At 37.0% G+C, this 14834-nt stretch overlaps 1 protein-coding gene across 1 annotated transcript in view; it reads left to right on the top strand.

Moving 5' to 3' along the window:
- The window catches only part of LOC126276302 (mitochondrial proton/calcium exchanger protein-like), a 110113-nt gene extending 97505 nt beyond the window's left edge, over positions 1-12608 (top strand). Inside the window, exons 10-12 of the mRNA XM_049977265.1 lie at positions 5895-6109; positions 9412-9562; positions 9645-12608. Of these exons, the coding sequence (XP_049833222.1) occupies positions 5895-6109; positions 9412-9562; positions 9645-9908 (630 nt within the window). The 3' untranslated portion in view covers positions 9909-12608. The remainder of the gene's footprint in view (positions 1-5894; positions 6110-9411; positions 9563-9644) is intronic.
- Positions 12609-14834: the final 2226 nt, after the last annotated feature.

Raw genomic sequence — 14834 nt, 5'->3', positions numbered from 1 at the left:
GTGTTTTCATGAATCACTTTATTAATGCTCTGCTAGTTCATATAAGTAAGTGTAACCAATTTCCTTGCTCATTCTTATCCATTTAAGTTAGTTAATCACTTTTAATTGCCTCAGTGTTAACTGAACATTAACTTCTAACATTAATCTCTTCATTCCTCGAGTATAAAATAGAAAATTATGAAATAGAAAATTATGTATGTCTACATACATACTCCATAAGCTACCATACGATATGTGGCAGAGGTCACCTTGTACCACTACCTGTCGTTTCCTTTCCTCTTTGACTTACAAATGGAGTGAGGGAAAAACAGCCATCTATATGCCTCCGTACAAGCCCTAACTTCTCTTACTTTGTTTTCATGGTCCTTATGTGCGATGTATGTTAGTGATGGTAGGATCATTCTGCAGTCAGCTGCAAATGCCAGTTCTCTACAGTTTCTCAATAGTGTTCGCAAAAAGAATGTTGTCTTGAGTTCACAAAGCATCTGTATAATGCTTTCGTGAAAGCTTGTACTGGTAACAAATACAGCAATACAGTTCTGAATTACCTCAATGTCTTCCTTCAATCCAAGAGATCCCAAACACTCAAGTAGTGCTCAAAAATGTTAAGAGCTCTACCAAGTCCGCTGAAATTTTGAACTTGATATATGCGTTTCAGGTTGGCAGCATAACAATTTAACAAGTAAAGAATGAAAAGCGTGAGACACTACGCTTGCGGCACAAACCATTCCCAGCTCAGTAACCGCTTTCGGTTGTCAACTTTGCTTTGAGTGTACATAAAAAACGTGTTGTTGGTTTCTACTGTGTGCTTATATTGTTCCATACTTTAGAAAATTATGATATGTGAAAAATGCTACAGAAGTGTTTATTCACCCAGTGACAGTCTTTTCCATCGATGTGTATCGTTACACAGCAAGGCACTGGATTTAATGTGGAGAACTCATGAGTTTTACGAGCAGGTGAAAGTATCTTGACATCTATCAGTTCCCGCAAATGAAGTAGTGGGACGCACATAAAAAACTCTTGGAATTAGTGCAAGAACAGTATTGAGTAACAGAGTGTTACTGCAAAAGTGGGATTTAGACGTGAGCCATAATGATTCTGAGGCGTCTTGATCATATAATGTATTTTTAGTGACTCCTGGAAAGAAGAAAAAGCAGCCACACACTCACATACTTGGTATTCCTTCCGGGCCAATGTTATTTGAAGAAGTATTTATGCTTACTATAGCAAGGAAGAGTATGCTGCCGTAGCAAAGTTACTAATGTCACTAAAAGAAAGTTAACTTTTCAGGAGCAGGAGAAGTGTCAAAACATTTTGCGATTGGGTTTGCATTACAAAGTGCTAGATGGACGCAAAGTCCTGTTAGAAAAGGCACATACTGTAACAGCTCAATGCATATTCTTGCACAGTATTGTGGATGAGGAGGTTCATTCTATAATACAGCTAGACAAAGCATGTGTTAATGCCAGGAAGCTGTCAGTCAATGATGGCTGGATGACAATCCATGTAGTAGTGATCGTCAGCTGACAGGAAGATTGTGATCCGTGCAGGTTCCTGCGGTGGTTTTGTTCCTGATGCACTTTAGTTTTTTGGTCCAAAAAGACAGATGATTATCATGAAGGAAAATGTAGATCATACATGATTTGTTGAGTGGTTCAGGAACCTTTTCTGTCCCTACAACAATTGTAATGAACACCACTCCATATCATTCAGTGATACTGAATGAAGCCCCAACCACAAAGGACTGCAAAGAAGTTATGGTGCATTGGTTACAGGCATGAAAGATTCCTGCGGATATGAGCATGATGAAACTTCTGCTATATTCACTTGTTAAAGAAAATAAGGCATGTTGCAGCATCATACTGTAATAAGGGAGTTAGTATGGAGTGATGTGAAGACATTCATGAGAAACAATAAGTCTTTTACAATAACAAGTAACAGAGATGGGAAGGCAGTTGTGTGAAGCTCTTGCAACTGTGGATGCTGCCTCAAGGAGGACAAAAGGTAAACACATTGAAAAACATATTTGAGCAGCACAGTCAGTGGAAGATATCATTAGTGACCATGAACAGCTAATGATTTGTCATGTTGATGAGAATGACGAATATGGTTTTGGTGCTTATTCTGACAAGTGGCAATGGGAGCTGAATGGAATTGTGCCATTGTCGCTGTAAATTGTTGAGTGAAAAGCTATGAACATCAGTTATTTATTGCATATTCGACATAATAAAACATACAGCAAGAAGTTATTATCTCGGTATTCTTTATTTTGTAAACTATGCACCATATTGTTTTCAAGATATCAGTCATCATCAAATGCTTTTGTCCTGTATTTGTTATCAAAAGTGTGTGCTTTGTTGTACTTATAGCTACAGTATTATACAGTGTTTATTTGCTGTCATTATGATAGCAACTCAAAAATGAATTGTTATTGCTCAGAGCTTACATTTACGGGGTGGAATGGAAACCCATATTGTCTGCAACATCACTATTGCAGTATAATGAACCTAACTTGATAACATAAACTGTTGTGCAATTTTTTGCTGGTGCAAGTGTAGGTGTCATTCATCACACGAGTTAGAAATTTTGTCTAAGTCATCCTATATCCTCCAGTAGTCACCCAACGAATACACTTTCCCATACACTAAAGTCTCATCAGCAAAGAATTTCAGACAGCCATTCACCGTGTCTGTCAGATCATTTATGTGCGTGGAGAGCCGTAACATTCCAATCGTGCTTCCCTGGCACACTCCCGACCATACTCTTTTCTCTAATGAACATTCGCCATCAAGAACAACATACTGGTTTGTATCACTTAAAACTTCTGTGAACCACTCACATATCTGGTAATATATTCTCTACACTCAGACCTTCGTTAACAGTCTGCAGTGTGTCATTGTGTCAAACAGTCTCTGTAAATCTAGGAGTATGGCATCTATCAGCTGCTCTTGATCCATAGGGCTCAGGATATCATGTGAGAAAAGAGTAAGAAGAGGTTCACATGAGGAGTGCTTTTTAAATCTGTGCTGATTTGTGGGTAGAAACTTTTCTACATTGAAGAAATTTATTATATTCGAACTCTGAATTTTCTCGTGAAGTCTGCAGCAAACTGTCACTAAGGATATTGGCTTGTAATTTTGTAGGTCCATTCATTTATCCTTCTTATACACAGGAGTTACCTGCACTTTTTTCTGATAACTTGAGGCTTTTTTGCTGGGTGAGAGATTCATAATAAATGTGAACTAACTGAGTAGTTATTGCCAAAGAGTAATATCTGTTAAATTGGGTTGAGATTCCATCCGGTCCTGACGACTTATTTATTTTCAATTCTTTCAGTTGTTTCTCAGTACCAGGGATGCATATTCCTGTCTCTTTCATACATGAGTCTGTGCATAGTCAGATGACAGTATGTCTGTCTGATCCTCTTAAATAGATGATTTCTTAAATTTAAAACTATTACTTTTTTGTTCGCTGTCTTCTATTGCCATATCAGACTGGTTGACCAGTTACTGAATACAGGCCTTTAACATGCGTAGCGATTTACCTAGAACCAGAATTTTCTCAGGTCATCAGTCAAATCACACACTAAGGTTTTGTGGTATAAGTTTTTGTTTGATTTTTGATTCAAACTTTTATAGACACATGCATTTTTGTCTTTGACGTGTCTGTGCTGTTTTTTAACTGAGATTGCAACAATCTCTGTGTTCTCATTTTCCGCATTTAGTCATTAAACCAAGGTAGATCTTTGCCAGACTTAATCCAATTGCTCAGTACGTACTTCTCCACAGTGTGATTTAAAATCAGTTTAATTAAAACTTTGCCTATAATTGCTCTATGTCCTTAATACTGGAACCTAATCCATTAATTGTTTAGGATTCTAACAATCATGTTTCTGCACTTTCCAGCATAAAAACTATCCTAGGCTTCTTGATGGATTTATTAACTTTAGTAACCATCATCACTGTGCTATCAGTAATGCCTGCCTCTATATTCACCCTGTCAGTAATGTGAGGCCTGTTTTTAGCTACAAAATGTAAAATATTCCCATCACTTGTGGTTTGTTGAAGGAGCTGCTCCAGAATGTTTTCGAGAAATGTGTTCAGATTTACTTAACAAGACTGTCTGTCCTTACTACCTGCGATGATGTCTTAGGCACCACAATCTATAGTCAGTCAGTTGAATCCACATTCCACTAATGTTGCATGATCAGGTTACTTCTAAGATACAGAGAGTAGACTGTCTTTGTACAATTCTATAACTGTTTGAACAGAATCGGGTGTCTGGTAAAGAAAAAAAGAAAAGAAAAAGGTCAAAAAAAAAGTCTGATTATCAACCTGAGTTCACCTCAGCCGATTAACATCAATTGACCTAGGCCGGTTCCTGATTTCCATATACTTCGCTGTCACTCCCAATTTAGATCTTGATAGACGCAGTATTTTTGTCAATTGGTATGAACACTCCCCATCCTATGGAGTCTAACCTTGTCAGTGTACATTCCATTCCTTATTAAATATTTTGGAGCTTTCTACTCCATCCAATTCTCCTTTCTGAGTAAAATTTGAACTAGGCGGTTTTCCTGGAAAGTGATAAATTTAGGGGCGAAATGTTTCGGCAATTTACTGTTAACGTTTAGATATTTGAAGTGTCCTTACTCGGTAAGTGATTTGATTTCCCTCTCTACATATTGACTGTCAAGCATTCCTCAGGGGCCTGAGACTGTTACCTAACCTCAAAAAACATGAGCACTCCACAAGTACTCTGTTTCTCAAGCAGCGGAGCCTCTATGTGGTGCACCCCTGATCTATCAATGGGAACCCTACAATTCTACACCCCATAATGCAGGTCCAGAAATCTGCAGCCAAGACGATCACAGAATTGATTGAGTCCCTGGTTGAGACTCTCCACTAGGCTCCAAACCAGAGGGCTACAATAAATTCTGGGCACAATAGTGCAAATTGTAAGCTCTGCTTTCACCCTTAAGAGAGACCAACAGTCTTCACCACTCCTACCAGCCTCCCATATGAACTGAGAATGGCTTCAGAATACAGGTGACTGGTGTCATTGGTGCCAACATAAGCAAGCTTGTGCAACACACGTGTGTGTCTGCCACCACTACACTCCAAGAACCCCAAGACACAGCTTGCGGACAACTGCCTTTGGTCAACAACATCCTCAGCTGTTCACAAACTACAGCCAACTACTCATGTTTTCGCACACAGCATGCACACTCCCTGTCAATCCTACCACAAAGCATCAAATGGAAACAGGAGGTAAAAATGTAGATAAAAATAAGCCTTCCTGCCTTTTAGAGAATGATTTGCACTACCAGACTTGTTAAAAACATGAACACAAGTTGCTAGAATACAAGGAACATGACACTGGCACTAGTTCACTGCTCAGTGGCAGAGAAACAAATGTAAGTAGATAAGAGTAATTAAAGTGACACTAGTGATTACTGCAGAAGAAAATTGCTCTACAAATTTACCTCACTTCACGCAAATGATAAAAAAAGCCCCAGACTCTTACAACAAAATAAATAGCACTACAAAAAATGATAAATAAACAGACTGTTCACTACTTGAAAGATGGCTTGATTGTTACCTATAGCTTGACTGGTCTATGCATTTGCTCTGTGTAGTTTGTGTACTCCATACAGTACATTGTTTCAGGAGCATCAGGATTTAACAGTCTTGAGGCCGTTTGACTGCTTTTCTGTGTTATAGGTATCTACGAACAGTTGTTTCTTGCAGTCTTTAACCATTTGTGCAATCTGTTGTGTCGCAATGACATTGTTTTGGTTACCTTACCTCTCAAGGTGCAATGATATACATTATGTAACTGTTGTTATTGTTGATGTTATTATTATTATTTTGAGCTTTTTAAATTTCCAGGATGTTGATGAACTGCGACAAGTAGTAAAGTCAGCCCATGTGTCAAAAGCAGAGCTTAAAGAAACTAAAGCTGCAAAACGCCTTTTCAATAAAGTAAATAACATGATCAACAAAATGGACTGCGTGCTGCAGGAACTTGAACGTGAAGAACAACAACTCAAAAAAGATCTCGAAGCTAAAGAAGAGTTGGAGGAAAAGGAATCAAAACAAAAAACGTGAGTTGCAGGTTCAGAACTTTTTTGTCGTAGTCACCATAAATCAGATAATAAATGTAAATCTTAATATTTTTCATATTTTGCCTAACCCTTTATAAAACAGACACTGTCAGAACAGTCAAAAATTTCCGTGACATTGAAATAGCTGTAAAACTATCAACTATGTTGTTTTAACAATGCTAATCTGAATGACAGTATTGTTCATTTATCCTGTAGGATCATAACAACACTCTTCTCTTAGAAACCTATGTATGAACTAAAGATTGCCACTGTCCAGATTCAGCATGTTTTTTTTTCAAGTTTGCTGCTTTCAGTTGGGAAAATTGTACACAAATGTGGGTTATAACTGTCTCAAGTTGATAGTTTTATGCTTTATTCATTATAGTAATCTTTGAACTTGTTTCTGTGGCAACTCTGTGGTGGCGATTCGTAGAAATAAATCCTACCTTCCTATCCTTTTTTTCTTGTTGTAGAATGTTTAAAACATTGTTGCTGTGGTCTCAAATTTTTCCCTGTTTGTGTTACCAGTTTCTTATTCTTGTAAATCTACTAATCCCATCTTTATTCTCAAAACTGGTACTCTTAAATTGTTCAAATATATTTTCTGCATTTGATTTTGCACTGAAACTAACTTATTTATGCTTAAACCAAGTAAATAGTAAATTGAAAAGTACACCTGAAAATTGAAATTAAAACTTAATTAATAAAATTTAAGACCCAGCAGTACTGGAACAGCTAAAAAGAAGTATGATAGGTAGCAAAGGAAAGTCCTGGAATTAATGTATTCTGACTAATCTAAATTACATACTGTTGTATTCATCAGGTTACCTTCCATTTGGAAAGTGGATGCGCTCAGTGACTGCTGCACTCTATAATTTAAAAGTCACATACAATCAGTTGTCCTTTTTAGATTTTATTATGCAAATCCGGATTTCGGCTAGTAACTAGCCATTCTTTATGCGCTATTTTTTATTCTCAGTGCATGTAAGTTTCTGTTGTTTGGGCGTCAGTCACAGTTCTTTGAATACTTTGAATAGTAGTATTCAAAGAACTGTGACTGATGCCTAAACAACAGGAACTTACATGCACTGAGAATAAAAAATAGCGTATTAAGAATGGCTAGTTACTAGCTGAAATCCGGATTTGCGTAATAAAATCTAAAAAGGATGACTGATTGCTGCACTCTGTTATTTGTAACTGTTGTCTTGACATAAAGTATCTGCCTAAAATGTTAACATTATACCTGTTCAAAACTTAGGCTATTTATTGATTGTCTTGATTTTCATAATACAAGGAGAAATTGTCACCATCGTCCTAATAACACAGCTATGAAATTTAAATCTTCATTTTCACAAATATTTGGCTGTTTCTTTCAAATATGTTGTGATTTCTGAGGTTGTGATTGTGGTAGCACCTGAGAACATAGCTCTGTTTTGCTGAATGCATATTGGATTTCACTTATAGATGGACATGAGGATGTTACAATGTTTGTTGCTTCCAAAACATACCGTCTGCCCACCACACTCTCCTTGGCTATCTAGAACCAGCAGCTGACACACCCCCTTTCATTATCGTCATACACCACAGTGTGTGTTGAACAATATTGCTGCAGGAAACATTTTAAGTCAATCCCTGACTTACGTCACTGGTCCTTACCTAGATTTTTACTATCTCTTACGTATATGTATACTGTTGTTGCGTATTTGTCCAGTTTTAAAGTCATTTCAAGTGGAGTCAGGCAAACTGCAGTTTAAACATGGTAGATGTTCATAAAAAGCAAAAGTATGCAGTATTAATTCCTTTGGTTGACAACTCAACTCACTCCTGCCCTCAATCTTCCGAGCTCTCAGCCAAGGTGGTAAAAGCCCTTCCATAGTGCTGTGCCTCAAGAACTGCTAAACACGGACTGCAGTGTCCTTGTGGGGTGCAGGTCATATGTAACAAAACCTACTAATATATAAATAAAAAATTGCAATCGCAATTCAATCCAGTTCTCAAACTTTCATTCATCCCACAACATAGTGACATCTGTCCATATTATCTCCAAGACGGGTCTTGCCACTTTTATTTTATTCTTGTGATAACAATTACAGTCAGTTTAATATGATTCATTTTTTAGACATTTAATCCTGGATTAGTTTTCTTATTTTGTCTGAATGTCACCATATTGCTTAAAGCTGATTAAAAGGTGTTAACATTTTTATGCGATATTCTAATATGTGAACAGCAACTGAATTTCTCGTTTGCAAGACACTTTGTAAATAATTACAATCTTCAATAACCAAACAGAATATTGACTTGTGTCCAGAATAAAATAATGTTTTTTTTTTTTTTTTTTATTCTTTCTTCTTAATATTACCTTCACTTAAAAAGCACCATAAATGTTTGTATACAGTATACATACACATATGAGATCTTTTATTGCAAAACTTTTAAGATAAAACAAGTGTTTGAAAGATAATAGAATTTAATGCTATGTCCTCTTATGTTCCACAAAATTTAAGGGGAGCAGTAGATTGTTGTGGTGACTACTCCGTAGTTTCTCATGTATCCCGTGCATTAGTGCTGTGCGAGACAGATGTCACAACTGTAGAAGAAAGATCGATACTGTATCGAGTGCCTTGGCGTATTAAGAAATCGGGAGCCTGTTGGACCACGAGTATCGTTTGCCCAACATACCCATCTTCGCATTATCTCAATAGCCAAATCTTCACCTGTGAATGGGAGATGACCACTATATCAGTCTCTCAAACAACATAAAAAATGTCAACCTTAGCAGCAATAGTTCATTCGGCGAGAATAAGACAACCTTGTATTTTTCCAGTGACAAATTTGGGGAAAAACTTCATCTTATAATTGGGTTAAAAAACCACCTCTGTGTGTGTGTGTGTGTGTGTGTGTGTGTGTGTGTGTGTGTGTGTGTGTGTGTTCGGCTGGGGGGAGGGGGGGAGGCGGCAGCTGGTTTACGCTCTATTTATCTATGATTGTTTATGGAGTGAACTTTTGTATTGCACAGGTGTACATTACTTTGTGTGAATCAGTTTGTAATTTTCTAACTGCTCTTGGGACCACAGTGGTTTCCACTTCTTAATCTAAAAGTGCACTGTTTGAAAATAATAGAAACTAAGCAAGGAAATGGGGGGAGGGGCCTTAAGTAGTCTGCAAATGGCATAATCACAAAAGAATTTCTCTTAACGAGGTACAATGTTTGTCTGTGAAATGTTGTCACAGTTTTATATTCATAAAAGCTTGCATTTTTTTAAAAAACATTTGTGATATAATAAACTGTTCCTTTTCTCCAGGGAGCAGCTGGTAAGCATAGAAGAATTAATTAGTGCAATCAGGCAGATCCAGAAAGTTCCTGATGATTCATTTATTGAACAAATATCAGAAGTGTTAGCAAAAATTGATGCTGATCGTGATGGTTCACTTCGTGTAGATGATGTGCTTAAGGTTTGTATAAGTTTCTTAAAAATTTGTCCTTTTGTGTTGGTTCCTGATGTAAAATAATGTAAAGATTGACCTTCTTTTTCAGGTGATTGAGTTAGTTGCTGCAGAAAATGTCAAGCTCAACAAAAAGCAGATTGATGAAATTGTAGAATTAATAAAGAAGGAAGAATTAATTGAATTGGAGGAGCAGATGGGGAAAGTGTTAGAGAAAGGTGCCACACGTCGCACAGCAACGCAGGCAGGTGAACCTTGTCCAGATAATGTGAATAAACAATCATGTGAAGTGCCTGCTGCTGCAGTCACAGCATCCAAAGCACCAGGCACAGATAAAAACTGTAAAAAGCTGTAGTATTTAAATTCATTTTAATACTTGTAAGTATAATTTATTTTTTAATTTATACGATTCTTATTGTTGGAACAAGTGCAGTGTTCGGCTTTTCATATTATATTTTTTGTATAGATGTAAATAATTGTGTAAGATTTTTCTGTAACTCAGTGCAGTTCACTTTTAACTCTGTATGTCTCCACCAGATATTCATTACAAGAGTGTACCTGAGATAATAGTAAATATTAGAATGGGATCAAGTTCCATCAGCAAGTATTAATAGCTCCTTTGTGAGCACTATGTACCAAATGAACTTACATTAAATTTTTGTGGAAAGTATTTAATTTCAGTGCTATAATGTATTCAATAATGAGTGCTGGCTAAAGTTGTTTAGTTCTTCTTGTTTAAATTGAGTGAATACAGCTGCAGACTTTCACAAGTTGTAAACATTCCGGTCCATTAACCTGATAATTTTCGGTATCTTACTTTCATTCTAACAGAACTTTGCTGGTGTAAGGAGCAGGGAAAATTTAATAAAAAGGTCACATGTGATTTATATATGGTATAACAGTTAATGTTTCTGCAATTTTTATTTACTTTGTAGATCAAAGGTGTGGTTTTTCCCCCTAAATATACTATTGACTCCCTGAACATAGGCAAAATAGCTTTGGTGGATACATAAGAGTATTTGTCTTGACAAATTTATGTATATGTAAATGTCATACTTGGAACAGGCTGAAAGAGGGCAGATATTTCTGTGTTACAACTCTAAAGATTTGTAACATTTTTTCATGCTAAAATGATTGCCTTATATCCTCCTTTAATTTTTGAACTGAAGTACTGAAAATCAAGGAAAGTCTAATGAATTTATTATGTTATGAAATACTAACTCCTTCCGAAACAAAAAATTGAATCAGAATCTTAAAACTTGAGACAATGGACCATTTTGAAAATACCACATGTGACATTACAAAGGATGTATAACTCTTTAAGTTTTGCATACCTTTGCACCTTATTTTGGTATCAGTAATGATCCAGTTGCGTGTTTAAGTAAATGGATTTTTTGTGATTTTTAGATTACGTACAACTTATGAAGGAAATGCTAATATACATAAAAACAAACAATTGGGGAAACTTCTTTTTATGAGAAGAATATGCAACCAAAAACAGAAACAACGAAAAATCCAGTATGGAATGTAACAATATTATGATAAGGAAAGTTGCTACTCACCATAAAGCGGAGATTGTGAGTCACACATAGGCACAACAAAAAGAGTTTTTTGTTGTGCCTATCTGCAACTCGGCATCTCTGCTATATGGTTAGTAGCAACTTTCCTTCTCACAACCAAAAACTGATGTTTGCCAGGCAGTGGCAGAAGCAGATGTAAATAGAAGGTGACGTGATTACTAGTTTTAGGAACCAGAGTTTGCTCAGTATGGATTATTACCAGTACATTGGTTACTTTTACAATACATTTGTTGGGCACAAGAGTTTTGAGTCACAATACCTGCAGAAAATTATCCCAAATCTCCAAAATTTTTCAAGGGCAGGAATGACAAAATAAGCAGTACTCAGAAGTAACATCAGGTACAACAGAGAGAAGACTGAAGACCAAAACCCAAGACCAAGACCAAAAAATAAGATTTATTTGTTTTATACGATTTCTCTAGAAAATTGAGTTGACAAAGGACAAAGGAGGACCTCTAGTACTGACATCAGAAATTCAGTATCCATTGTTCACTTACATCCCCCCCCCCCTCTCTCTCTTTCTCTTCCTCTCCACCCCCCCAACACACACACACACACACACACACACACACACACACACACACACACACACACGCGCGCGCGCGCTCTTACTCTTCTCACTCTTAAACTGTACTCTAGCTTTTGATCGACATGCAAATAACACTAAGTAACAATAACTGTAATGTGTCAAATATGATTGCTTTCAAAGCAGTTCAAAATTTGGAGAGATATATTTACTTATTTTTTCATCAGTAATACTGAAAGTCTGCAGTTTCTTTGATTTAGCTATGCTTCCTATTTTAAATTAAATTAGATGCATTTAATTTCTTCCTGCTTCTCTTTCCATTATAGTCTTAGCAGAAAATAAACATATATTAATGAAATGTTGCAAGAAGTGTGTGCAAAGAGATTAAATAATGTTGAGACTTTAGGTAGAGAATAAGAAGCGAACTGAAAAGGGATACCTGTGAATAATGTCAAAAATGTACAATATTGTTATGAATTCAATGATTTATTTATAAATGGTTTTCAGTTTAAATACAGAATGTATTTCTCAGTGTCAAATTAAGAAAAAACCATGTAATTGTTTTAACATGTTGCAGCATAGACACGGAAAAAAGAAATACTAAGTAACAGATCAGTATAAATACATTCAGTCTGACATTCTTAAGTGCGCTCACACTGTTACAAATGCAGATTCCTGTTCCTTTCCTGTAAGTGACAATAGATGACATTAGTGAATGAATTATGGTGCATAAATATTATCACTTTCAGTAAGAATGTGAAATGAATGAAACTAACAGCCATATTTAACTTTTATCCACAAAAAAGAAATAAATTTATTGTCCAATGCCAGTGTAATATAGTTACTAATATATTGTGTTTGGTACATACAAAACTAAATATTTGTGGTGTTCAGGGTGCTCTTCATTAAAATACTGTGTAGTACTGATAAAATAAAAATGTCACAGCCACTTCCCTTTATTATAGTCAGAAGATTTCTTAGTGTATGAGTGTGTATTACCAAGTAAGTTTCACACAAATCTTACCTGGAAATCCAGAATTTTTTTACTTGTTGCCAATAATTATAGAGGTGGTATAATTTTTATCAAAATTTGAGACTACTCAGTTTGTATGAAAATGTATTACAACTGCAAAATGTAGTGCTAAGTTTTCAAAAAAATCACACTTCTCTATTACAATTAATTTATATTTGTTAATGAGTGTCTGTACATATGTAATTGTTTTCTACTCAATCCATTCATTTTGTTCGTATACATCTGGTCATGTTAAGTGTACATGGAAGTTATTGCTTCTTCACAAAGTAATGAATGGTAACCGTGAATTCCACAGAAATTAAGGTTGGCTATCAATCACTGGCTATTAACATTAAATGTTGTTTCAAAAAAGGAAGACTGAAAATGAATGTGTGTGTGTGTGTGTGTGTGTGTGTGTGTGTGTGTGTGTGTGTGTGTGTGTGTGTGTGTGTGTGTGTGTTTGAGGAGGGGGGGGGGGGGGGGCAAGCATCCTCTTCATTTAACAGCCACAAATTTTTCTTTGGTCTTGCCATATGATAAAACAGCAACAGGCCCTTATTGTTTTGGTCAAGTAAGAGTTTGTTGAACCTGTGGTTCCTGAGGTGGGACCAGTTGGCTTGTCTTATTTAACAGTGATCTTAGGGGTCTTGGTCAAACTGTCTAGATTGCAGAGGTGGTAAAAACACACACTTAATCATCAGGAGCTAGATTCCAATGGAACGGATAGCTTTTGAGACAAAACTGTTATTAGGGGACAGTCTATGGCTTTTTAAATAGACTTATTCAGGCTCAGAGGAGGTCTATCTGAGTGAATTCTGTAGCCTTTGTTTGAGTTAGGAGACGGCTAGTTCTATCACAAAGACACCCAGCAGTTCAGATGTGCTGTGGGAAGTGTTAACACGTGACAAAACAAGAGAAATTGTGGATACAGTCCTCATGAACATACACTAACAATTAAGTTCATAGTAAAAGAAGAGAAATCAATTTTCAGGCTTCCATAAAATCTTCTTGGTTTACAAGCCATGTTGTTTCAATAAAACACTTGAGCTTTTGACAGCTGTCTCCGCCATTGTCATTAGGAGTTGAAATCACTGACGGCAGGGGCTGCCACAGTCTCTACATCCTTCTGAATCTGCTCACTGTGTTCATCTGTATGTCTCCCTTCATGATTCCCCCTCCCCCTTCCACACACACACACACACACACACACACACACACTCTTACAAAATCATCCATCTGTTCTGCTTGTATACATGTGACAAAATCATCCATCTGTTCTGCTTGTATACATGTGATGGCAGTGTATGGAACCTTGCAGGGCCAGAGTGGCACACGTACCGTAGGCAAGTTGGGTAGCTCCTAGCGGCCCCATTGTGCCACAGGACCGAGTAACCATGGCATGAGCGGGTGGCACCATGTTTGAAATGGCCGTTCCTGCCCTTGTGACCCCCCTCCCCCATCCTCTGCAACATAATAAAAAAATTTAAAGGAAGGAATGAAAGAAATTGTTTGGTAATTGTCCTTTTGCTTGCAATGAAGAGAGAATATTAGTACAATTGCATTATTAGGAAATGTTATGCATGTACAAAATTGTTCATTGACTTTACCTTGCGTTATTTCTTTTTTGTGTCTATCACTATATATATATATATATATATATATACACCCAGAACCTCCCACAGAACCACCCCAAAAGTGCCCCACTTGTGACAGGATACTTTCCGGGACTGAATCAGACTCTGAATGTGCCTCTCCAGCAGGGATAAGACTTCCTCAAATCCTGCCGTGAAATGAGGTCCATCCTTCATGAAATCCTCCCCACTCCACCAAGAGTGTCTTTCCGCCGTCCACCTAATCTTCGTAACCTCTTGGTTCATCCCCATTAAATCCCCAAACCACCTTCCCTACCCTCTGGCACCTACCCTTGTAACCGCCCTCTGTGTAAAACCTGTCCCATGCACCTTCCCACCACCACCTACTCCAGTCCTGTAACACGGAAGGTGTATACGATCAAAGGCAGAGCCATGTGTGGAAGCACCCACTTGATTTACCAAGTGACCTGCCTACACTGTGAAGACTTCTATGTGGGAATGACCAGCAACAAACTGTCCATTCACATGAACGGACACAGGCAGACAGTGTTTGTTGTTAATGAGGATCATC

Source organism: Schistocerca gregaria, chromosome 1 (genome assembly GCF_023897955.1).
Source record: "Schistocerca gregaria isolate iqSchGreg1 chromosome 1, iqSchGreg1.2, whole genome shotgun sequence".
Classification (NCBI taxonomy): domain Eukaryota; kingdom Metazoa; phylum Arthropoda; class Insecta; order Orthoptera; family Acrididae; genus Schistocerca; species Schistocerca gregaria.
Note: the sequence above shows the minus strand (reverse complement) of the source record. Positions and strands in the feature narration are given on the sequence as shown.